Here is a 27,023-nt window from a genome sequence, read left to right as displayed (position 1 = left end):
CTAGGACTAGCTATGACTAGCAAAGACCAGATGTGGGGGCAACCCCACATGCCTGACTTTTAACCAGCTCCCATTTCCCACCTCTCGGGAGCTGGTCCCCTTTTTCCCTTCTCCCTCCCTTCACTCCTCACATTAAAAATCGGCCTTGTGCCTAATTTGCTCGGTGGGGGAGCAAATAAATACCATCTGTTCCGGCAGATGCTGCACTTAAGATAATTTGTACCAGTCAATGGAGGGGAAACCCTCTATACTGGGACAATTATTATTTTTGGTAACCAGAGTGCCCCCTTTTTGCCTACTTTTAGGGGAGCTGGTTTTTACCTCACATTAAAAACGGCCTTGTGCCTAATTTTCTCAGTGGGGGAGCAAATAAATACCATCTGTTCCAGCAGATACTGCAAGCAAAGACCATATGTGTGGGCAACCTCACATATAAGACCTTGGTCAATGTAGGGGCAACCCTTCATACCAATTGTCACTATCCAGCTCCCCTACTCTCCGGGGAGCTGGTCCCCATTTCCCCTTCACTCCTCACATTAAAAATCGGCCTTGTGCCTAATTTGCTCAGTGGGGGAGCAAATAAATACCATCTGTTCTTCAGATGCTGCACTTCTATTTCTTGTTCTCTTTCGGTGGAGGAGAAATCCTTCACGACTGAGACAATTTTTATTTTTGTACCTTTTCTCCACGTTAAAAAACGACCCTGGTGTCTAACTCTGTCCCGTGGGGAGGCATAGTAAATAGGTACATCAATAATCTCCCAAAACACATACTAAAATCTTTCGTTGACATCTATTTTCTTTGCCATGTTGTTGTTATTGTTGTTGTTGTTGGAGCAGAGAATCAGAAAGTAGAAGTCCGTCTGTTGTTTTTACGGTAGTTTTTTTAAATCTCGGAACGGCCCGTTGGTCACGCGAGATTTACGTTAAGATTTTTGTTCCTTAGAAGCGCTGGTTGAGTTTGAATACAATAAAATGCATGGCAAAAAGAAAGAAAGACTGAAGATGAAGCTTTGCCTCGAAATATATTTATGAATAATCTCTTATAAGATTATCATTCAAACACGGTAGTGTTTGAATGATAATATTATGAGACATTATTCTAAGTATGTTTTAGTGATGTTTCGAAAGTAATGCCTCTTATTTTTATTCAATCTGAATGAATCAGAAGGGGATTGTAAATTGCATTGTTATGATGACTGTATTTCTGCATTCATGACCTGCAAGTTTCATATCTCTGTTACAGATATTGACGGTGTACGACTCTAAAAAAGCACCACCTGTAATGGATGTTAATCATTTGAATTCTTTTATGTGGGAAAAGATTGAACCAATCGCCATCCATCGGCGCCTGTTGGATATTTACGAAGCTGATTCAGCTAATGTAAGCTCTGTTAGTAGATGGGTTTGTTGATTTCAGAGTGGCAGCAGAGATGTGTGCGATGAAGCACGCTTTGGACGTTTATGGTGATAAAGTGATTTGAAAATCGTGCTGACTATGTAGAAAAATCAATTCTGAAGCAGAAACGGTCGCTTGTTTTAACAGTACTTTAGTTAATAATGAATAGAAAAGAATAGTATTGTCCAAACTTGTTTTCCACACGCACGCACGTATATACACAACTACGTATATACACCCCAGGCACGCACGCAAGCACACATACGCATTAACCACACATACGTACACACATACGAGCGTGAGGTCACTTCCTTTTTTTCTCCAAACGCATGCGCAGAAAACCAAGGTCCCACGCGCAGCCCCTTTTTCTTCCTCTTTCATCGGGTGGCTTTTGAGCTGACCAGTCGCACCAGATTTCGCCTCCCGACTACCAGTGGTCACTCCTCGTCAAAACATGTGCGCGGACGGTTAGCGACCTGCATACGTTCGCCCTTTCTTTCTCCCCCGTTTTCATAAAGCAGCAGTCGCTTTATGTGTGCCTTTTCATTTCCTCCTCACGTTTGGATTTTTCATCTTTTGAAATGAACATTAGCTTTTTATTTTTCTACGAAAAATAAACGTGTTCAAATTTATTCAACGTTTTCATTCCTTCATTTTCTGTTTGTTTCATTGTATATTTTTGCAGCGGTTTGGTGTATTATTATATGCTAACCCGTTACAAATTTGGTGACCCCCGAACTTTAAAATGAAATGAACGTTTTTGAAGGAACCACGTGTTGAACTCTAACACAAATATTTACAAAACACACGGAAAATAACCGGACAACCACGTGGAAGAATAACGTCAAACCGCGAACAAAAGACGAGTAAAATAATAATAATGTCACTACAACCCACGGAAACCCAGCATGAAACAATGACATTGAACATTCCACCCTTCAACCCGGCGAACACAAAAATATGGTTCGTCCAAATACAAGCTTTATTTGACGCCAAACGAATTACCTCACAACGAGCGCGTTATTGCTATCTCGTCGAGAAACTGCCTTTGGAGATAGTGGAAGAGGTTATAGATGTACTTGACAATGTGCCTGAAGAAAACCCATACGACACACTCAAGCAAGCCATTCTACAGCGAACCGGCGTTTCTAATGAAGCCATGCTGCGAAACCTGTTCACACAAGTTGAATTGGGAGACCGCACACCGTCGCAGTTACTACGACACATGAAATCCTTGTTAGGAGAAAATAAAATGTCTGACAGCATTATGCGTAGCTTGTGGATGAATAAGCTACCCGCGACAGCAAAACAAATCCTCGCGCCAATGTCTGAAGAGACAACGTTAGAAAAACTCGCCGACATAGCTGACCGGATACTCGAAAGTTCCCAAAGCCGACAAGTGTACGCACAACAACAGCAACCAGTGCAAACCCGAGACGAGGAGCTAGCGGAATTAAAGTCCACAGTGGAAAAGCTGTCACAACAATTAGCCGACGTTCTCCAAGTATGTCGACGTTACCCCAGTAACTACAACAACACGCGACAAAGGACCAGACGAAGAAGCTCCAGCAGCAGGCGACACGGTTCACGTGATAGACAAAACATATGCTTCTATCACAGAAAATTCGGCGCGGACGCTTGACGATGCACTACACCCTGTGCGTTCAAAAAAACAGCACAGGGAAACGAATTTTCCAGCCAGTAACGACGACAACTGTAGCTGGAATACACAAAAAAGGTCGTCTGTTTTATATCCGTGACAAAATTCACGGATATAACTTCTTAATAGACACCGGAGCTGAAATCAGCGTCATACCGACACCGCATGGCCATCCAACGGGGACACATTTTCTCACTCTGCAAGCTGCTAACGGGACTAAAATACCCACTTTTGGAGAGAAAATGTTAAACTTAAACCTGGGAATGCGAAGGAATTTTGTTTGGAATTTCACCATAGCCAGCGTGACCACTCCAATATTAGGGGCAGACTTTTTAGCCCATTTTAACCTGTCTGTCGACATGACAAACCATTCGTTAACAGACAACGAAACGAAGATTTCGGTGAGAGGAACCACTTCAAAATTTTTAACCACCGGAATCAGCGCTGCCTTACCCGAAGATGCACACGTCCGCCAGCTACTCCAAAAATATCCTCAACTCTCCCAGCCGTTTAAAAATACGGACCCTATCAAGCATAGCGCTAAGCACTACATCAAAACCACAGGACCGCCCGTCTATTCAACCCCCAGACGCTTGAAACCGGATACGCTATACATTAAGTGCAAATAGGCAAAAATTCATAGATGCTAGAAATCATTGTAAAAGAGAAATAACTACAGACAAAAGAAGACATGCTGAAATAACCAGGGAATGCATAGAGTCGCAAAAGATAGGAACTCGTGATTTCTGGAAAATTTATCATAGTGTAGTGAATAAAGGGCAATCAGTAATTCCCCCACTGAGCAACAACCAGAAGGTTACATGTGCGGCACTGAAAAGGTAGAACTGCTTGCTTGGCAATAAGCAACATACTTCCAAATTTCCAACGCCAAAGCCAACAAGCGACATACTCCCTAACCCTAACCCTAACACTCCCAAATTTCTCTATACTGATAGAAGCCATAATTGATGATCAAGTACTAACGTCCCCCCCCTTACCCACCAATTTTTATTTTCTCCTTTTCAGAGGCATTCCCACCTAGAGACTACCCCACAGGACTTCAGGTTTCTTTACAAACCGAAGTGAAACGGGCGGTCTATCAACTAGATGGGGTTGGGGGGGTCTTACTAACCACTTTGTATTTTTTTCTCCCCGCCCCTGACCTCGACACAAATGAATTATTGTATCATTATTATTATCTTTTTTGCTTTTACACATTAATAAAAAGATATTTTAAACGATTTGGTTCTAAGTAGGACGTCCCCCAGTATGAATGGGTGAATGCGGTATTACTGTGAAAAAAGATACTAGCTAAAAGAATTTCTTGTTTAGTTCTAGAGTGACAAGGATAATCAATGGCCCCCATTCCCCCCCTTTTGAGTTAGCCTTGTGCCTAAATATTTTGTTCATATTTAATTTACATTGTATTTTTAGTTTGAATAACAGATTTAATATATCAAAGTGTAGTATCTGTTCTGATGTTACACTTAAGTTAATTGGTCCTTGTGGTATGGAGAGGTGTCCGGGCAATCAAAAAACACAATAAGTCAATCCCAGGAAAGGTGACCTGTAATAGTGTTACAGAGGTGTGTCCAGCCAATCAAAAGAATACAATGAGAAATCCCGCGGATTTAAAACGACCTATATCCATTATGCCTGGGAATGCGTCAATATTACATCAAATGGTCAGGAAAGCTAACCGATATTAAATGGGTTAGCTCCAAACCACCAAAAAGTACAATAAAAAAAAGCTGGCTAAAATAAGGTAAACAGGTCAATCAACAGGAACTATGACCCATAGAGTTGCAAAACAATAAACAAGCTGCCGAGAAAAAGGTCAACAGGTCAAAGTGAGATAAATAAAAGAGCAGAGAGAAAACAAAGGTGAGGAGACACAAAACGAAAATACAGGTCGACACATTGTTCTGCGACCCACCTTCTCCACAAACCTCCACCGTGCTATGATGTTAGTTATCACTTTTATTTTGAAGTGTATATTGTAAATAAACAAATCTGTATTGAAAACATAAAAGATGTCTCGTATTCATTTTAACACAAAATAACTATCTCACAGAAAAGATGTTGCGAGTTTGTCTCTGCTTTATCGTTATTTTCATGGAAAGTGTTCAACTGAGCTTCAATCTATGGTTCCCCGACCCTCACCAAACTTTCACAAGAAACACTAGACTAGCTGAAAGCATTATCAATAATTTTCCCCACTCTTTATCTGTACCTAAACATAAACATAGATTCCATGATCAAAGCTTCTTTCTTAGAACTGCACGCCTGTGGAATTGTCTTCCGTTTTCCTGCTTTCCAGCTGTCTATAATATGGTTGTCTTCAAGTCCAACGTGAACAATTTTCTGATGAGCCGTTCCACTTAAGTTAACAAATTTACCGAACTTCCATTACTATCGATTACTATATTGTCCTTTTGACTACTGTACACTCTTTAACCCTTATCCTTGAGTGGCCTATCGGCCTTGATAAGTGGTGACGTCTATGTAAAAAAACAAACAAAAAAAAAAACAAACAAAAAAAACTTTTCGTTTAGACGATCAAGAGAACTTGACGATCACAGCCCATTCATAATATTGGGATTTCCTCAAACGTTTGAGGTAACAAAGTAATGTGACGACGTCAAAAAGAAAGGAAAGACAAGCACAGAGTTAAATGTAATGAAAACTGTATTTATAAAAGGAAAAGAAAGGTGTTGCAAACAGTTGGGTTTGTGGGAAACTTATCTTACAGATATGTCCGTTTATCAGTTAAATCTTTCCTGTGTCTTTAGTTGGTATCAAAGAGAAGAGAAAGGTGCGGTCTTGGTGTGTGCTGCTATTGCAGCTTTGAACTTCTTGCAGGTCCCATATTTCTTCTGACCTTCACCTTTACCGAGGTGAACGATTTATATGACCTTCACCAAGGTGCGCGACTTGACACACAAAAATAAACCGCCTCTTAATCACCTGCTAACGCACGCGTCACTGTAACGTCCAATGACAACAACAACCTTCTCACTCGACCTGCCTTTATACCACTATCTCAATCCCTTCTCTTGCGCATGCGCCTGTAGATTCCTGACAACCTCGAGACTTCCGCTTATAAAAACCCAAGTTTTGTTGTCGCGCATGCCTATACAAGGCACAAACACGAGGGCGTTTGTTGTGTTGGTAAGTACTACATTTCTGATGACGGTGAGCTGGCAAAATGGATGTAGTCGCAGACAAGTCTCAACCGTAAAAGAGCACGGAAATTTGAAGGGGCCGCGCAAATAGGGGTCGGGGAGGAAATTAGAATGGCAGCCCGTGATTGGTTGGTTTTCATCCAATCACAGGGCACCACACCAGTAACTCCGTAATAATTTCAATAATGTATGTACCTATTTACTATGCCTCCCCACGGGACAGAGTTAGACACCAAGGTCGTTTTTTAACGTGGAGAAAAGGTACAAAAATAAAAATTGTCTCAGTCGTGAAGGATTTCTCCTCCACCGAAAGAGAACAAGAAATAGAAGTGCAGCATCTGAAGAACAGATACTACACTTTGATCTTGTCTCGAAGGCCAACGCATCTTGTTTTGTATTTTTAACTGTACGAGTTATGTCCCTTGGAATGATATAATAAAAAAAATGGCTTCTTGTAATATAAAGACGTCTTATCGTTGCGTCTCCTTTATATTTAAATATTCATCCCAACCCTTTATACTAAGACGATTACTATTATTTTTTAGATACTGACAGAGTGCCCCCATTTTACACTTGATTTCGGGGAGCTGGTTTTAGCACCACATTAAAAATGACCTTGTGTCAAATTTGCTTTCGTGGGTAAACAGATAAATACCTAAATAAATAGAAAACAGTATTTTTAATATGAATATCAATACACAAAATATTTATAGGAGTATAAATAAGTGTGAAAAGGTTTGGATCAAATTTTCATTTTAGAAAATATATTTTACAAAAATAAGATTTGATTTTTTTTTTATTTATTTATTTATTTACGTGTTTAGAATAAAATGGAATATTTATTAATTTCTGTATATGTACGCATTTAAAAAAAAAAAAAATAAATTTTACAAAAATAGGTAAGAAAAAGTATTTTCTAAACTATGGGAAATTTCGTTGAAGATATTTTATTTCCAGTGATGCTGCTTCATTTTTTTTTTTTTTTTTGTTTTTGTTTTTTTGAAAATTAGCTAGGGGTTTGTATTACTTACTATACACGCATTCGAAAAAATTGTCAAAAAACAAATATGTAACAAAGAAATCTTATCAAAGGCAAGATAAGTTACTTTTCTACCTTACTAGATAATTTTTTTAGTGTTTTTATTGAATGTAACATGTTTATTCAGCTTGAAAAACAGTGTTTACCGATGTATTGGAAAATTTAAAATCCCGCCCGACTCTCTCTTTAACACGGTAAGTTTGGGAAAAGGAGCTTAAAATAAAAAACTATACAAAACACTGTTAGAAACTCGCTCAATATATGTTACCGTGACATAGGCTGACATATATTCGGTGGATTTTTAACAGTATTTTGTATAGTTTTTATTTTTAACTCATTTTCCCAAACTTACTGTGTTCCACAGAATCCGGTGCCATTTTTAATTTTCCGATACATCGGTAAACACTGTATGTTTTTCGAACTGAATAAACGTGTCACATGAAAACACTAAAAAAATATTCAGTTTGGTAGAAAAGTAATTTATCTTGCCTTTGATAAAATGTATTTGTTATATATTTGTTTTCTTTTTGAGAACTTTCTCGAATCTATGCGTAAAGTAATACAAACCCATTAGCTAATATAATCTACAATAGTGAATACACATAATACTAAAAACAAAATTTAATCCAAACCTTTCCATTATTAATTATTTTTAACTACAACATGTAACGTGGTTTATTGGCCGGACGTTTTTAGGTCGATGTGAGATTTTCACTGTACACCGGCTGTTACTCGCACCGGGATGGTTCTTTTTCCGTTACGCCATAAAATCTAATGAAAAGATGAATTTCATTTCTTTTTGATTAAAGAGTGTTTAGTTTTTACAGCAAATTTAAATCAAGTAACGTGTAGAGATTGAATATTCCAAAATCAACAATTCAACACAAATAAAACAATAAAATAAATAAGTGTATCAAATGTAGTTGGCGGCAGGTTTCGGATTTTGTAAAACCAACAGTTTTGGTGCGTTTCGGTTTTCCTATTCATGTTTTTGTATCAACACAACCGAATTACTCCTATGAACGTTTCGCGTATACGAAATAGATCCTTAGTTTATGCTTAAAAAATTGAATAAAAAAAGATTGCGTGATTTATCAAAACAGCAAAAAGAACTGTTAAAGGATATGAGATGTAAATTATAAATAATTTAATAAGAAAATTGTCATATTGAAGATGTGAGCAATGGTTGTTGGTGGCGTAGGAAAAAGTAAAAAATTAATTGAAAAAAAAAAAAAAATACTCACAACAAAAGTTATGTGCCTCTCGTAATTATGTAGTTCTACAAACTATCCCGAGTGCCAACATGGTAAGAATTTGTCTTCTTAAATTATATTCAGCAAAAATATCATAGGTAAATTTCTTAATTATCCCTCAAAAGCAAGATTAGTAACAGAAAGTAGTTTATCGGGGTTTGTATTACACTTAGATTCGAAAAAGTTGTCATAAAACAAATATATAACAAATAAATGTTATCAAAGTTAAGATAAGTTACTTTTCTACCTAACTGGATAATATTTTAGCGTTTTTATTTAATGTAACATGTTTATTCAACTCGAAAAACATATTGGAAAATTTAAAATGGCGCCGAACTCTTTGCTGAACGCATTAAGTTTCGTAGCCTCGTAGGAGATGTCCTTTTCTCTTCCCTGCAACCTATCTCACAGAAGAGATGTTGCGAGTTTGTCTCTGCTTTATCGTTATTTTCATGGAAAGTATTCGACTGAGCTTCAATCTAGGGTACTCCCTCGCCAAACTTTCACAAGAAACACTCGTCTAGCTGAAAACGCTGTCAATAATTCCCTCCCCTCCTCTTTACCTATGCCTCAACCTAAACGCAGATTCCATGAACAAAGCTTCTTTCTTAGAACTGCACGCCTGTGGAATTGTCTTCCGTTTTCCTGCTTTCCAGCTGACTACAATATGGTTTGTCTTTTTAACAAGTTCTTGATTAGCCGTTGTTCCACTTGTTAACAAATTTGCTGGATCTCCATTACTAACGATTACTATATTGTCCAATTTCTACTATACACTCTTTAACCCTTATTCTCGAGTGTCCTCTTGGCCTTGATAAGAGGTGATGCCTATGTAAAAAAAAAAAAATGAGTTAAAAATAAAAAATATACAAAATACTATTATTTTTAACAAATATGTCAGCTCATGTAACGGTAATATATATTGAGCGAGTTTCTAACAGTATTTTAAAAACAAACACGCAAAATTAACGGCCGGTGCCTCAATTTAGCGCTTTTTAGCCCTTCCCTTTACTTAAAAATTATTCAGAAAAAAGATTAAAACGGAACGAAATTTAAATTTCCGTCCCATATTTACAACAACCGTAAAACGGCGCATACTCCGCAAGTTTTACCTTTCTTTGAGTTATAACTATGTTATTAACAAACTTTCGAGTTTTTTTTTTTTTTCGTAATGTTCATGAAAAGATTATTATTATTAAAAAATTTTTTTTTTAATGATTACAAACTATGATGCTTTATATTCGTTTAAAAAAGAAAAAAAAAAAAAAAGCAAAAATAAATATTTATATGTTTCGGACTTTTTTTAAGAAATTTTTTTTTTGTGTGCTAGTGCAGAGAGTGATCCGCCGCGGCGCTATTTTTTTAAAATCGTATTTCCAAGTTTAATTAAATTTTTATGATATGTTTTTTTTATTCAATTGTAAGGTTGAAGTATAGAAGATGTACAAAACATCCTCCCCTCCCCATGTTAAGAATGGCTTTTTAAATAATAACGTTATTATTTACGTCCGGATCACTCTCTGCACTAGTACCCCCCCCCTTTTTTAATTTTTTTTTTTTTAGCATTTTAAACTATAACTTTAGTAAATGTTTTGTTTTGTTTATACAAAATAATGCTGGTTTGTGTTAGCATAAACATAGATTCGAAAAAGTTGTCAAAAAACAAATATATAACAAATAAATGTTATCAAAGGCAAGATAAGTTACTCTTCTACATATCTGGAAAATATTTTAGTAGTTTTATTCACCTTAAAACGTTTAATCGGTTCGAAAATCATACAATGTTTATTAATATATTTTAAAAAGAAAAATGGCGGTATGCTCGCTGTTGAACACGGTAAGTTTTGGGAAATAAGTTAAAAATAAAAAAATATACAAAATACTGTTAGAAACTCACTCAATATATGTTACCCTGACATAGGCTGACATATATTCGGTGGGTTTCTAACAGTGTTTTGTATAATTTGTTTATTTGAATTTATTTTCCCAAACTTATCGTGTTCAACAACGAGCATGTCGCCATTTTTCTTTTTCAAATGTATCGATAAACGCTGTATGGTTTCCAAACCAATTACACGTTTTAAAGTGAGTAAAAACACTAAAAACTTTTCCACGTAGGTAGAAGCGTAACTTATCTTGCGTTTGATAACATTTATTTGGTATATATTTGATTTTTGCCCACTTTTTCGAATCTGTTTGTATACTAATACAAACCCAATAATACATTTCCAGTAAGATTTAAAACAATAATAATAATAATGAGTTCCTAATATTCCGTAATCGTTAATTAATAAATACTGAAAATTTGATTAAAATTGGTTGGATAATATTTTTACCTAATGTCCACCTCGATAATTTTCTTTAAAATGACTTCTATACGAAAATCACATTCAAATTTTGTAGAGACAAGTAGTTATCAAGATATAAAGACTTGTATTATGCACAGTAATTCTCTGGCAGCAATGTTTTTACACGTGTTCACGCGATTGTTTATAGCTCGTGCATAAAAACATGGCTGCCAGAGAATTACAGTGCATAATACAGATTTTAATATTTCGATAATTACTTGTCGCTGCAAAATTTAAATGCGATTTTCGTATTCAGCATAGTCGAAAACCTTTAAAAGTCGTCATTATAAATAAAATTGTTGAGGTGGACCTAATGTAAAAATTTACCCTGTTTTTTTTTTTTTTGACCCCCAAAAACGAAAGTAATCGAAATCATACTTTTTTATTTACAAAAAAAAAAAAATTATTAACAAAAACGAAATAATTTAATTATTAAGTGGAAAAAGTTACTTTGACATACCTTTTTGGTATTTTTTTACACAAGTCCAACTCACTGTTCACATTCGGAATGTCAATTTTTATAGGTTTTACGTTTACAATGAATAAACACCCCAACCTCCCCAAGTTAAGAACGATTTTTGGAATACAACCTCCCATTGTTAAGAACGGCTTTCAGAATAGACCCCTCCCCAATCTCCCCATGTTAAGAACGGCTTTCAGAATAGACATCTCCAACTTCCCCATATTAAGAACGGCTTTCAGAATAGACAACTCCAACCTCCCCATGTTAAGAACGGCTTTCGGAATAGACACCCCCAACCTCCCCATGTTAAGAAGGGCTTTCAGAATAGACACCCCCAACCTCCCCATGTTAAGAACGGCTTTCGGAATAGATACACCTAATCTTATATAAATTTATTTATTGCGGACTATTATTCTCATCTTTATTAATTGTTGTTTCACAACGTTTCGGCCAACTATTCCTCTGGCCTTCATCAGGTGGTAACCGCGACGGATAGGAACTTCGAATCTCATAACTGCATTCTCAGCAATCACTGCCATCCATAGTTGTTGTTGTCTCACCACGTTTTGGTCAAGTAAGCCTCTGGCTGACTTTGGGTAGGATTGAAACCCCAGATGAGCATTGTCTGAAGATAGCGGTTTCAATCCTATGCAACAACTACGGATGACAGTGATTGCTGAGAATGCAGTTAGGAGATTCAAAGTTCCTATCCGTCGTGGTTACCACCTGATGAAGGCCAGAGGAATAGTTGGTCGAAACTTTGTGAAACAACAAAAAAAGATGAGAATAATAGTCCGCAATAAATAAACTAATATAAATAATACTCATCGCAATAATGAATTCCAATTAAAATAATATATACTCCTAACCTTGTCAGCATACCTGAAGACCTAAAAAAAGGTTGACATGTCAAATGATGAATTGGACATAATGTGAAAATGTACTGGATTTAAAGTGGAACGAAATTTAAATTTCCATTCTAATTTTACAACAACCGTAAAACAGAGCATACTCCGCAAGTTTTACCCAAAGAAAAATTAATTTTCTCAAACTAACGATATTATCATTGAATTATGCATTATTAATTCAATATTCTCACAAAAATAAATAATCGCAAAAAGGTATTTTATGTTATTAATAAGATAACATTTCTAACGTAAATTTGAATATTTCTTTTGCACACGTGAATGTATACACATCAGCGTAAGAAATTTTTCTATAATCTTGCAAAATAATTGTAAATGTTGAGTATCAGAAGCATAGGAAGATACTTTAATGAAAAGGAAAATTGAAGGAACGTTTCATTTCCTTAGCTATAGATGCACAGTGTTGAAAAAAAAAAAAAAGCAGACAATTTTGTCCCACCTACCTCTAAACACTGTTATTTTAAAATATTTGTGACTGATTAAATCAATTCTAAAATTTACGTTCAGACATTCGTAAAAAAATAAATAAAATGTAAGTTTTTATTTAAAAAAAAAAAATTTTTTTTTTTGTTTGCTTGTGTAATTTTTTCCCTATACAAAACAGGATGGAATGATAAAATTGTCGCCCTAGAAAATACATGATTCTATTTCCATTTGATGAAAACCAATTATTTCTTTTGTTGTTGCAAACCATCTACTAGTTGGCCAGTTGTGTACAAACTCCAAGAGTGATAAGAGCCTTCTATCATGTCATATCATTATATCGCGGCTTAGTGGGGGATGCACTTTTCTCTACCCTGCAACCTCCCTCCCACAGAAGAGACGTTGCAAGCCTATCCTTGTTTTATCGTTATTTCCATGGCAGGTGCTCGTCTGAACTCCAATCTCTGGTCCCCCCTCGCCAATCTTTCACGAAAAACACCCGTCTAGCTGAATCCACTGTGAAAAATTTCCCCCACTCTATATCTGTGCCTAAATGAAAACGCGGATTCCATGGGCAGAGCTTCTTTCTTAGAACTGCACGCCTGTGGAACTCTGTTCCGTCTGCCTTCTTCCCACCGGACTGCAACTTGGATGTCTTCAAGTCCAATGTTAACAAATTCCTAATGAACCGCCCCCTTAAGTAAACACTTCATCAAATCTCCACACTAACGTAATGTACTTGCAATAACCCTTATCCCTGAGTGGCTTCCGGGCCTTGATAAGTGGTGATCACTGTTTAAAAAAAAAAAAAAGAGAATGTTCAATGGTCAATGAGCGAGATCGGAGATGCGCCGCTGTACAACTCATGCTCTCTACCAATCCAAGTTATGACAACACAACCATTACCAACACCCTCAAAATACATTGCTGGATTGCCACAAATAATAAGGATGTGCCCAGAGTGATGAAAACAATCTTTCCGGCTACAAGTATGGATTTTAGTGTGGTCTCCAGTGAGGGCTACATCATGCCACCTCACATTTTCGAAGTCAGCTTGAGAGTCAACACCAAAGTGTACCTGGATGTGCTGAAGAGTGTGGTGATTCCCTTGTGCAGTCAGGTGGCTGCTGACAGACCATGGGTGTGGCAGCAGGAATTGGCCCTGGCCCACAAGTCCAACTAGATCCAAGCTTGGCTTCAGAAGCAATGTTATGACTTTGTACCTTTCTTCCACCGTTCCTCTCCTCCCTGGACCTGAACCAACTAAACTTAGTCATATGTTGAGAACATCACCAACATGACCTCTCACAACACCAAAACCAGTCTGATCACCACCATCCACCGAGCTCCTGCTGGCGCTTCTAGAAGAGGCATGCTCCCAGTTCTGGACCTGTATTTAGACAGTTATTGAGGTTGAAGGCAGCTTCATTGAATATATATCAGCTCTACTACATAATCAAGTTACCTGACTTGATTTTTTTCAGTAAAAGTTTTAAAGTAAAGCTGCAGTGTTTTCTTCAGGGCAACAACTTCATCGTTCTATCTGTAATCAATCATTTTCTTTTAAATTTGAATTTTATTTAATTATTAATAAATAATAGCCTGCGTGCCCAACATTTCTCGGGTATTTGGAAGTGTGTGTTGAGCAAAAAAAAAAAAGTGTTAATAGGCAGGCTTGAACCCATACTGCGAAGAATATGAAAAAAAAAAAAAAAACCCTGACGTCTTTGCTGTTGCATCCATCACCAAACTGGAAGTGGTAAAGGTTTAAATTAAGGCTAGTCAATCGAAAAAAGGAGATGACTTTTGAAAATATCAACAAAAAAAGTGACCCCTCCTTGTAGAAAAGTGCCCAGTTGAGAGTGAAGGAATTAATGTTTTTAGCCAATTTTTCAATATTTGTCGTCCAGAGGGTTGAGCTTCAAAACAATACCAATCTTGTGAAAATCTGTCGCCTCTGTCGAAAGTTTTAGGCAGACATACATACATACATACATACATACATACATACATACATACCTAAATACATTTAAACAGAACTGGAAGAAATCACCACCCTCACCAAGGCGATAGAAGCTCTTCTGGTGAACAGATGTTTTGTTATATAGCCCAGGACCCCTAGGCTGGGAATGATCGTAATTAGTACGTTCCCCGCTGCAACAAAAACCCAGTAGCCGTCTTTTAGGGATCGTCTAGTTGTTTAATTTCTGGTTGTTATAGTAACGGCTAAGACAACAGAGTTATTTCCCCCTTGACTGTGCATTTTCTCTCTGTAACTGTCATTGCTTGTCATAACAGCGTTCCCGACGCACAAAGAATTAACATGCATACAAAGGTTAGACGTAACTCAGCACAACAAATCAAGACGTAAGACACACTGGCTTTTCATATAAAAATATATTTTGTTTTCAAATTATATTTTTCGTTTTACACAGAGATTGTCAAAAGTTCAAACTTTAACAGTGTGGCTTATTGTTCATTTCAGTGATGGAGAGGGGTGTAGGGAAACGCTTTACTCTCGACAGTCGCAGGTTTCCTCTTCTTCTTCTCTCCTCTGCTTCTTCTCTTTCTCTTCTCTGCTTCCTCTCTGCTTCTTCTCGTTAGATTCCAAACATCACCGCTTATATTGGTATTTCTGTCGCTTGGTTTTTTCCAATCCACGCGATCTGTCAATCAGCTGATCAATAATAGAACACGCGTTCTTTAGTCACGTTTTGACAATTTCTTTGCCGCCTCTTTAACTCGAACGATCGTCCGATTTATCTTTAGCTGACCGACACGTGAATTTATCACTCATGCCAATATCTCTACTTCCAGAGCTTACGAGGAATGTCACGTTTCTTTGTTTTGTAAACAAAAAAATCGTCGTCCGATTTCTCTGTTTACGACGTAAGCACTTTCTCTTTTCGACTGGTGGACAATCGATTATTCGATGCCCACTCTTTTAAATCTTTTATTAAAGAAGTTTTTTCTTTTCAGTTATGTATCGGATGGTTCCAGCCATCCATTACATAACACTTCACGTTCCAATCAGAGATACAACTTCCAAGGAAGACATTCATCGCAGCAATGCAGGTCAGCCTCGAGATCTGCCTGGTGTTACTGTTGCTGGAGATTCATGGAAAAGATGCAAAATTGCAAACAGTCAAACTTGTTTAAAATACTGGATCATTTAAGTAAATAAACTGGGAGGAATACTGGATGAATTCCACCCTATATCTCTGGCCGTGTCACCTACTGATGCACTCTTGTTGGAAATTTCTGATGGATACAGGTGCAGCTGTGTGGTCGTGCTCATTATCATATATATAAAAGGCAAAATGTGTGTGACCATTTCGTGTATGTCTCACAAAGGCTTCTTTCGCACACGCTCCCGAGGTCGTTACGATCGCTTACAACTGTTTATATAGGTCCTATATAATAATATCTAGGATTTAAGAAAGCACGTAGTGTATAGATTTATTTACATCGACTTTTACAAAATTATTGCTATTTTGGCTTCTCGCGTGTTGATTGGGCTTTTTCGTATAAAAAGCGAAACTAATTCAAAGTTAACAAAGAACGTTCTCGGCATCGCGCCGGGAAACGTCCAGAAGCAATCAGCTTTGATCAATGTGGAGACAAATTCCTCTTATATCAGACAGTTGCTAATCAGTCTGGAAAATGGGGAGCTGGTTTCCCCCTCCCCAACATATGTTGGGGAAAAAACCAGTCAAAGTTGGGTAAACAAACCCAGGTTAACTGTTCTATTTGACTTCAATAATTAGGTCAAATGGAAGCAGCAGAGTTAACTTTTATTGCTGCCACCAGTCAATAGTTAAATAAATAAATTCAAACATGTTCCTTTGTATGTCGCGGTGGCCTAGTGGTTAGCGTCGCACAATTTTTTTTTAACACTTTAATTTCCAACTTTGCCTCAAGGGTTCGATCTTCATACTCACGTACCAAAACTTTTTATTTTATTTTAACCCCCCCTCTCCCCGGGAGTTTGGATTTACCCAAAACCATACACACCTTAAAGCACCCGGGCATTGCCGGGTACCCCCTGCTAGTCATATATAAACAGCAGCAACAGCAGACTTATGTGACTCATTTCTTGTGTTTTAAATTAGTTTTAAATGCTCTTTACTTCGTCTGAAATATTTAATTTTCATGAGATTTAAACCAACAAAGAAGGTTGCCAACATTTGGCGATTTAGCAGATTGTGCAACTAACGATTAACTATAAAACTTCAAATATGCAACAAATAAATGATACCATCTATATATATATATATAAAAGCGAAAATGTATGTATGTATGTGTGTATGTTTGTGTGTCCACTAAAAACTTTCAACAGACAGAACAAAAATTCACAAACTCGGTATCATATTGAAGCTCCATCCTTCGCTCAAAAAATTGGCCAAAAACGTTCATTTTTTTCACCCGAAATCGACAATTTTCGACGGGGGACGGGGGAGGGTCAACAAAAACGGTCCTCTCGTGACGACGACTGGTTCTACGCATACGTCAGATGATGTCATGACCTGATTTACTTTAAATAGTTGAAAAACTGACTAAATTTCATGTACATCGCGTTAGGTCAGTTGGTTAGTGCGTTGGTTCGTTATCTAAACATTTTGGGTTTGAATGATGGTGTGAGATGTCTTTTCTTTTTTTACTTTCGATTTTTTAAATTTAAATATTGAACCAGTGTTATTTAAGCCATTTTTCACGTAACGTTCGTTTTTCTGTTTTTTTTTACTTCGCTTATCCACCCCCGACCACACACCTAAAAACACCCAGGTACCCACCGATTTTTTAAATTTTAATATCGAAACAGGCTTATTTAAGCCATTTTTCACGTGTTCGTTTTTCTGTTTTCTTTTTTATGTTAGTTTTTTTTTTCAATGTTTTGCTTACCCCCCCCCTCCCCGCTTAAGTTTTAACGTTCATTTTTATGTTTTCTTTTTTACTTCGCTTATAACAAACAAACCTGGTCATTGACCTCATTAGCTGAATAGCTTCAGTTGTCGTCGTAATGCTCGACGAATTCCGTGCGCTCAACTGTCAATTTGGTTCTTACTTAAATAAATTCAAACATCTTTCAGTAACTCATTCTGGCTGGCCGATTTTATTTTCAAACTTTGCCTCAGGGCTTCGTGTTCGATCCTACCCCCCCTCTGGGTTCTTTTTTATTTAACAGCACACACCTCCAAACACCCGGGCAACGCCGGGTACCCCCGCTAGTTTATTATATAAATCTCAAACGTCAGTTTGTTTATGTGTTCATATGTTTGCCAAAAACTTTCGCCAGCCACTTCAGACTGGGCCGAAATCGGTCCCATCTGAAAGAGCAATCCCTCGGATGCATAATATGTGAAAATAAGAAAAAAAGATTCATTCTCTGGTGGTCAGCTAAACCATTTCTTGCAAAAGGGGTCACTTTTTGCATCGAGATTTTTGCAAGTCACACGTGTAGCAAATTGAAAGTATGTTTAAAAAACGTTATTTTACAGCGTCATGATGTTATTAGTCGTCATGGTCGGATAGGCAAAAGCATTTGCTGGTAATTTTTTTTCCCTCTTTTGTGTTTCAGGTTTATGCCTGCTTACCACAGCTAATATTTTTTTGGTCGCACGGCCACTTGCTGCTATTTTGATTGAAAGAAAAGTTGTTTGGATTCATTTATTATTTACTAGCAGGGCTGCCTGGTGTTGCCTGGGTGTTTGGAGGTGTGTGTTAAGCAAAAAAAAAAAATGTGTCAGTAGGCAGGCAGGCTTGAACCCGTATCGCAAAGGAGGAAAACGATGTGAAAAAGAGAGGACAGTGAATTCAATGAGTTGGTAATTAATTTTGGCCTGGGTGGAGAATATTGGCACAAGGACGAAATAAAAAAAATAAAAAAAAGATAGAGAGAGAGGTGGGATTGAACTCGAAAAGGTAGGGTAATTAGTCTTCCTTGCTAACCATTAGGCCAAAGTGGACAGTGAATTCAATGAGTTGGTAATTAACTTTTGCCTGGGTGGAGAATATTGGCACAAGGACGAAATAAAAAAAATAAAAAAAGATATAGAGAGAGGTGAGATTGAACTCGAAAAGGTAGGGTAATTAGTCTTCCTCGCTAACCATTAGGCCAAAGTGGACAGTGAATTCAATGAATTGGTAACTAACTTTTGAATCATAGGAGTCAGCACAGAAATGAAAGTTGATTTTAAACCTGGCCGAGGGCCAGTTAAGCTTTCAACTTTGTCGTATTTATTTGCTTCCCCACAAAAGCAAATTAGATACAAGGTCGTTTATAATGTGGGGGAAAACCAGCTTAACCCCAAAAGGGGACACACTCTGGCAGTATCCAAATAAATAATAATTGTCTTGGTATAAAGGGTTTTCCCTACATTGACCAATGACCAATTACAGAACGGAGACTACCAAGCCGGAAGCCCAGGCGATTGTGTTTGCTTTGATTAGTTTTGCTTTCCTAACTGCATTCTCAGCAATCACTACCATCCGTAGTTGTTGTCGTCTCACCACGTTTTGGCCAAGTAAACCTCTGGCCCGCTTTGGGTAGGATTGAAACCGCTATCTTCAGACAATGTCTATCTGGAACCGTAGAGATTCAACGTCTTTATCAACTGCGCCACCGGCCACGAAGGGCGATCAAGGTTGGATTCTTTGATCTTATAAATCCACGTTTATTTATTATCTTATCTTCCATAGTCGGGTCTGTACCAATTGGTATATATATGATTCTTTAATTGGAATTCATTTTTAAGATGAGCATTATATATTAATTTTTTTTTTATTTCAGACTATTATTCTCGTCTTTATTAGATTTAATAAAGATGAGGATAATAGTCTGAAATAAAAATAAATAATATATATAATGCTTATCTCAAAAAGGAATTCCAATTAAGGGATAATATATATATATATCGGCTAACGTTATGTTTTTTTACCCTTTTTGTCTCCTTCGCATTATGGGTTCGAGCCTGCCTTCCTACTATCACTTTTTTTAACATATCTGCCTACTGCTGTTTTGATACCCCCTGCTACTACCACTTTTTTTCGGGGTTCCTTACTACACCACCTAAACACATCCAGGCTCCCCTACTACTGTCGTTTTTACCCCCCCCCCCCCTCCTCGGGTCCTTAGTATATCACCTGGGCAATGCTGGGCACCCCCGCTAGTAGCCAATTAAATTGACTTTTATACGAACATGGCTTATTTTTTTGTGTGTTTTAAATTAATTGTAAATGCTCTTTATTTCATTTGAAATATTTACTTTCCACGAGGTCTAAATCAAAAAAGATGGTTCAAACACCTGTAGAATGCAGTGTTGGCTTCCATGTTAAATCCCCAAACATTTTAAGTTCTATTTCAATATTTTTTATTTACATCAATTGTTGAATGTTATTGTCAAAAGTTAATAGGAAATTTAAAGTAGGTTTCAATGTATGAATTATATTTTTTATTTAAGATGATTATTATTTTGAAGAATGAATGAAAATTTTGCATATTTTTAAAAATGTTTTTGTAGTTTGAAATTTTGATGTTTGTTTAAAAATTAAACGAAAATTTTGTTTAATATTTTTTATTTTTAATGAAATAGTTTTTCATAAATAAAAGACATATTAGGAAGACAACGTTTAACTTTAATACACATTTTATCTAAATATCTTGACATTTTCTCTAAATATTTTTTGACATTTTATCTAAATATTCTTTGGCATTTTATCTAAATATTCTTTGGCATTTTATCTAAATATTTTTTGACATTTTATCTAAATATTTTTTGACATTTTATCTAAATATTCTTTGACATCTTATCTAAATAGTTTTTGACATTTTGTCTAAATAGTTTTTGACATTTTGTCTAAATAGTTTTTGACATTTTGTCTAAATATTTTTTGACATTTTCTAAATATTGACACAAGGACGAAATAAAAAAAATTAAAAAATGATAGAGAGAGAGATGGGATTGAACTCGAAAAGGTAGGGTAGTTTTCCTCGCTAACCATTAGGCCAAAGTGGATAGTGAATTAACTTTTGCCTGGGTGGAGAATATTGGCACAAGGACGAAATAAAAGAATTATAAAAAAGATAGAGTGAGAGGTGAGATTGAACTCGAAAAGGTAGGGTAATTAGTCTTCCTTGCTAACCATTTTCTGACATTTTATCTAAATATTTTTGACATTTTATCTAAATATTATTTTGACATTTTATCTTAATATTTTTTCACAATCAAAGAGGTCAGACATGAGTGAAAATGTACCCATAAAAACTTGTGGATCTGCATTTTTGTTTTGTTTAAACCATTTTTTATCACTGTTCATAAAAGTATTTTACTATTAGATAGTAGAATAAGTTTTATCTCTCATAACTAGTTTGTATTCATGTTTATTATTCTTCCATTTAAGTAATCAACCATAGTTAAAAAGAAAAAATCTTAAACATTTTTAATGTATTAATGATATCTTTTCTTTCTTAACAGATTAAAAAGGTTACAATTTCAATGATTTTTGATTTAACAAACAACAAAAATCATGAAACATGAAATACGGTTTATAAAACCGATGCATATTGTGAAGTAAACTGCTTACTATTCATTAGTGACACAGCTGAGAGTTTACACAAATCTAAACGTGTTGATCTACGTTTTCATTGAACATGCCATGAAAACACACACAACTGAACTCTTGACCTATTTGTGGAATTGAATATTGACTAAATATTTCTTTAAAAAACTACATGCAAATACTAATTTCTGAAAAGTCAACATCAGGACAAGCTCTTTGCTCGGACCAATTTGACTCTTCCTCTCGAGAGTTTCCTGTCTTCCATCAGCTGCCTCAGATCTTCAGGTTCACAGTTGGCGTTGTGTGCTATTTGTTGGATGTACGTGGATCTAGGTCGTCTGTGTCGTGGAGTCCATAGCAATACATCACTCACCAATTCATGCTTGCTCCTCAGACAGTCACCAGCAAACTGTAGGCATCTGTTCCTGATGGTATTAGATATGACAGGTAGGTTGCCATAAAGTTGCTGCTTCCCATGAAATGTCATATTCCTATTAATTATTCAGTGAATTCAAATTTAAAGATTGCCATGCAAATTTGTGGAGCATTTTCCCACAGACAAAAGAAATTGAAAAAAATTTAAAGATTGCCATGCAAATTTGTGGAGCATTTTCCCACAGACAAAAGAAATTGAAAAAATTTAAAGATTGACATGCAGCTTTGTTACGGATTTTCACTAAAAAAATAACTTGATGCAAAAACTATTGAACTACATATTTTGAAAACTTACATTCAAATAATCATTTGTAAAAAATATCACGTTTTCACGATTTTTACACTGAGTTGGAATTTTAATATTTACATGCAAATGTGCACATTACTCTTGTGGTGTTGACTGTAGTTTTATAATGTAACAGTCTTTAATATGTCATGCAAACAAACAAACACAGCTGGAGTCTGTGAAATAATAGATGATTGTCTGTTAAAAATCTAAGGAATATATGCAATGAATGAAGTGCTTGTAAAATTCACATATTTTCACTTGAACAAACGATTAAAATCCTTGACAGATCTATAAATTCGATTCTCTTAAATATGTGAATGCCTTGAATCTGAAGCGATAAGGCATTTCAGGTGAAGCCCAACATGAGAAAACAATAACAAAGCATATAATCTATAACGTAATCACAGGAGTACTGGGTTAAGAAAAAACTTAAAACTACCTGACGAATATATGCACTGAACTATGTGCCTATGAAATTCAAATACGCTCTCTTAATGAAACAGTTAGATTCTCTGTAAAACTAGATGATTATCTGGCATCCAGTATGATGAACAACCAGAAACAGGAACCAATGGAAAAGAACAGTGAGAAACGATATTCTTGCAAATTATGTGGAACTAAATTTTCCACAAGTAAGACTCTACAAAATCATATGCGAATACACACAGGTGAAAAACCATATAGTTGTAAAGTTTGTGGTTGTTCTTTTGCGAGGATTACAACTTTAAAAAATCATTTAAGAACACATACAGGTGAGAAACCATATCGATGTGAAATATGCGGATCTGCCTTTGCACAGACAAGTCATCTTAAATTTCACATGTCAATACACACAGGTGACAAAAAATATTCTTGTAAAATTTGTGCCAAGTCATTTATAATGAATAGCAATTTAAAAAGACATTTACGAACGCACACAGGTGATAAACCATATTCTTGTCAAGTTTGTCAATCTTCATTCTCAACAAATTACAGTCTTAAAAGTCACCTGCGAATACACACAGGTGAGAAACCATATTCTTGTGAAGTTTGTGGTAAAGCATTTTCAGTGACTTCAACTTTGAAAAATCATTTGAAAATACATACAGGCGAGAAAGCATATCGTTGTGAGATTTGTGGCTCAGCATTTTCGCAGAGTTCTGGTTTAAGAGCTCATATGTCAGTACACACTGGTGAAAAACCATATTCTTGTAAAATTTGTGGAATGTCATTCATAATGAATAGCAATTTAAAAAGGCACATACGCTCACACACAGGTGATAAACCTTACTCTTGTCAAATTTGTCAATCTTCATTTTCAACAAATTACAGTCTTAAAACTCACATGCGAATTCACACAGGTGAAAAGCCATATCCTTGTAAAATTTGTGGAACGAATTTCACACAAAGTAGTGAATTAAAATCTCATATGCGGACACACACAGGTGAGAAACCGTATACCTGTGAAATTTGTGGAGCTGCTTGTTCTCACAGCAGCAGTTTAAAAAGTCACATGCGTGTACACACAGGTGAAAAGCCATATTCTTGTAAAGTTTGTGGTAAAGCATTTTCAATGAGTTGCACTTTGAAAAATCACCTTCGACTACACACGGGTGATAAACCATTTTGTTGTGAGATTTGTGGGATGGCATTTCGCCAGAATAATATGATGAAAGATCATACGCGAATTCACACAGGCGAGAAAGCGTATTCTTGTCAAGTTTGTGCAAAGGCATTTTCAAGGCGTTCCTCTGTGAACAGGCATATGAAAACTCACACACGACATGAAAAGAAATTGGAATCTTAGATGTCAATCATTCCAGCCATTATCGGAGGAACCAGGATAATCAAAAGAATTTCAAAAACTATTTGGCAAATATACCAGATGAACCAAGTGCAAGAGAAATACAAACAATGACACTTAAAAGGATGGCTAGAATCTTAAAAAGATCTCTCGCTTAGAGTAACTAAACTAATGGGAGAATTTTTGGCATCCGGTAGAATGTCCCATCCCCAGCAAAAACAAAGTGATAAGAAAATTAAAACAAAAAAGTTCTGACACAGTGTGGGCCATCTTAAATCAAGCTGTAAGGTCCTATTATATAATGCAACACAATTGAGTGGCTGAATATCTACACTGGACCGATGACAGTGTTCTATAAAAAATATATATAGATGGACAGATACATAAGATTAATGTCACAGTTATGGCTCAGAGCAACCGGGCTGATGAAAAAAAAATTTCAAAAACTACCTAGCGAATATACTAAGTGAACCGAGTGTAAGAGAAATACAAACAATAGCACTTAAAAGGATGGCTAGAATCTTAAAAAAGATCTCTCGGTTAGAGTAACTAAATTAATGGGAGAATGTTTGGCCTCCAATTGGTAAAGCATTTTCAATGAGTTGCACTTTGAAAAATCATCTTTGACTACACATGGGTGATAAACCGTTTTGTTGTGGGATTGGATTTTTCCAGAATAATATGATGAAAGATTATATGCGAATTTACCCAGGTGAGGAGAAATATTCTTGTAAAAGTTGTGCAAAGGCATTTTCGAGGTGTTCCTTTGTGAACAGGCATATGAAAACTCACACAAGTTCTGACGCACAGTGTGAGCCACCTGGAATCCAGCTGTAAGGTTCTGCTACTATATAATGGAACAGAATGGAGTGAGTGACTATCTACACTGGAACGATGACAGTGTTTTGTGAAAAATACATGCAGACGGGCAGATACATAAAAGAAAAAAAAAAACATCAAGTCAGACATGATATGGAACAGACCCGAAATAACTGCATCTATTATTAATGTCACAGTTCCAATTGACTATGGCTCAGAGCTGAACTGAAAAAATGACAAAACATCATAACCTCAGCAAAGACTACAAATGCAGCGTCAGCCACACCGAAGTAGAGAATGTATACTGCCTGACATCCAGTTGTAAAGTTCCGCTATACAGTGCAGCACAAATGTGTAAATATGTCCACATACTCTATCAAATCTCCAATACTAATGATTCTTACAATACTATCTCATTGATCAATGTATACGCAATAACCCTTATCCCTGAATGGCCTCTGGGCCTTGATAAGTGGTGATCTCCATGTAAAAAGAAAAATAATCTGTAAAATTTTAATACAAATGTAACCTGCTCTTAATGCAATCTCAGTCATACAGTTTATATCAATCATGTTACAAAGAGTCACGGCGTACATACTAAAACTAGGTTGCCCTTGGTTTTTCACTGGAATATCTGTAGAAAGTGGAATTCAAAATGTAACAGCAAGTTCAGGGAACATATACAAGAAAGAACAGTTGGAAATGAGTCATGAGCAATCCTATATAACAATTAAATGTTTACTGCTACATGTTTAGAAAAGTAAAACCTTGAATTGTGATATAGGACATGATTTTGTTTGTCTATATTTCACAATAACTCTTGGGTGTGCACCAGGGGCTCCTTTAGGGTTAATAAAAACACTCCATTTTGGGGACTACCATATTTGTCCAAAATTTCTGTGTATGTCTATTTTGTGAGTCACGTCATACATACTAAAACTAGGTTGCCCCTGGTTTTTCACTGGAATATCTGTAGAAAGTGGAATTCAAAATGTAACAGCAAGTTCAGGGAACATATACAAGAAAGAACAGTTGGAAATGAGTCATGAGCAATCCTATATAACAATTAAATGTTTACTGCTACATGTTTAGAAAACTAAAACCTTGAATTGTGATATAGGACATGATTTTGTTTGTCTATATTTCACAATAACTCTTGGGTGTGCACCAGGGGCTCCTTTAGGGTTAATAAAAACACTCCATTTTGGGGACTACCATATTTGTCCAAAATTTCTCTGTATGTCTATTTAGCAGTTTAGCATGGTGCAGAACTCAAATTTAAATGTGTTTAGGCCTTGGGGACTTTGGGGGCTAAATGGGAGATGGCAGACTTAATCATTTCTTTTTTGCATGGTGCTGAACTCAAATTTACATATGTTGAGGCACCGTATGTTTATTTTCACCAGAATTTTATGTCTCCTAGGGACTTTTGGGACTAAATGGGGGAGTTGAACTTATTCTTTTTTTATGCCTCGTTAACTATGCACTCACGGGAGACCATGCATACTTCACTTGTTCTTAATGCAATCTGGATCATACAGTTTATATCAATCATGTTACAAACAGTTCTACATACTGAAACTAGGTTGCTCTTGGTTTTCTACTGGAACATCTGTAGAAAGCGGAAATCCAAATGTAACAGCAAGTTCAGGAAACATATACAAGAAAGAACAGTTGGAAATGAGTCATGAGCAATCCAATATAACTAGGAAACATCTACAGCTACATGTTTAGAAAAGTAAAATCTTAAATTGTGATATAGGACTTGAAAAAGTATTTGTAAAGCTACCAAAACACTTGAACTTAAAAAAAAAAATAACTATCTATAAAGTATTAGTTGAAAGAAATTAGAACTTTTGAAAACGAATTGAAAAGTTATGTGCAAATGTACATTGAATTCCTACTGGAGAGAACTTGAATGCCTACTAGACACGATAAAGGACTTTATTTCTTGTTTAAACATTCGATGATTATTAAACTAGTAAAGTATGTAACTCTGTCTTTGTTGCATTATTTCAATATTTGTGTGTGTGTGAATGTCCAAGTGCATGTGTGTGTGCGAGTGTGAAGGTGTGTGTGTGCGCATGTGTGCATGCGAGTGTGTGTGTGTGCACATGCATGCAAGTGTGAATGTGCGGATGTGCATGAGTTTGTGAATGTGTGTGTGTGTGGATGTGTGTGTGAATGTTCAAATGTGTGTGCGAATGTGCGTGTGTGTCCGACTATGTGTGAGTGTGTTAATGTGTGTGTGTGTATGGGTGCATATATGTATGTTCAGTCTTCTGTGTGTGAATGTGCGTGAGTGTGTGCATGTGAATGTGCGTGAGTCTGTGAATGTATGTGCATGTGTGTCCGACTGTATGTGTGAATGTGTGTGTATGGGTGCACATATGTTCAGTCTTCCAGCGATTTTGTAAAATATTCTGTTGTAAATTTTTCTGTG

At 36.2% G+C, this 27,023-nt stretch overlaps 3 protein-coding genes across 3 annotated transcripts; all 3 read left to right on the top strand.

Annotated features, from left to right (window-relative positions):
- The first annotated feature begins 2,314 nt into the window (after nt 1-2,314).
- LOC145270159 (uncharacterized) lies at nt 2,315-2,991 on the top strand. Its single transcript, XM_080125772.1, has 2 exons — nt 2,315-2,902; nt 2,953-2,991. The coding sequence occupies exons 1-2, from the start codon at nt 2,315-2,317 to the stop codon at nt 2,989-2,991; spliced, it is 627 nt and encodes a 208-aa protein (XP_079981898.1).
- Nucleotides 2,946-3,687, top strand: LOC145270158 (uncharacterized). The gene has a single exon (XM_080125771.1). It carries the CDS (start codon nt 3,004-3,006, stop codon nt 3,685-3,687), a length of 684 nt encoding a protein of 227 aa, XP_079981897.1. The 5' UTR covers nt 2,946-3,003.
- A 4,732-nt stretch (nt 3,688-8,419) lies between these two features.
- Nucleotides 8,420-26,574, top strand: LOC145270108 (uncharacterized). The gene is made up of 2 exons (XM_080125711.1): nt 8,420-8,588; nt 21,170-26,574. Exon 2 carries the CDS (start codon nt 22,523-22,525, stop codon nt 23,762-23,764), a length of 1,242 nt encoding a protein of 413 aa, XP_079981837.1. The 5' UTR covers nt 8,420-8,588; nt 21,170-22,522; the 3' UTR covers nt 23,765-26,574.
- The last annotated feature ends 449 nt before the right edge of the window (nt 26,575-27,023 follow it).

The sequence above is a fragment of the Euprymna scolopes genome, chromosome 46, assembly GCF_053919585.1.
Source record: "Euprymna scolopes isolate OS-2025 chromosome 46, ASM5391958v1, whole genome shotgun sequence".
NCBI lineage: Eukaryota > Metazoa > Mollusca > Cephalopoda > Sepiida > Sepiolidae > Euprymna > Euprymna scolopes.
The sequence above is the reverse complement of the archived record's forward strand: the minus strand, read 5'-3'. Positions and strand labels throughout refer to the sequence as shown.

Bases quoted from the DNA above. Each gene is read 5' to 3' on its own strand.
- LOC145270159 (XM_080125772.1), top strand. From the start codon at position 2,315: ATGACATTGAACATTCCACCCTTCAACCCGGCGAACACAAAAATATGG. The intron at 2,903-2,952 runs GTATGTCGACGT...ACAAAGGACCAG, and splicing joins AATTAGCCGACGTTCTCCAA to ACGAAGAAGCTCCAGCAGCA.
- LOC145270158 (XM_080125771.1), top strand. From the start codon at position 3,004: ATGCTTCTATCACAGAAAATTCGGCGCGGACGCTTGACGATGCACTAC.
- LOC145270108 (XM_080125711.1), top strand. From the start codon at position 22,523: ATGATGAACAACCAGAAACAGGAACCAATGGAAAAGAACAGTGAGAAA.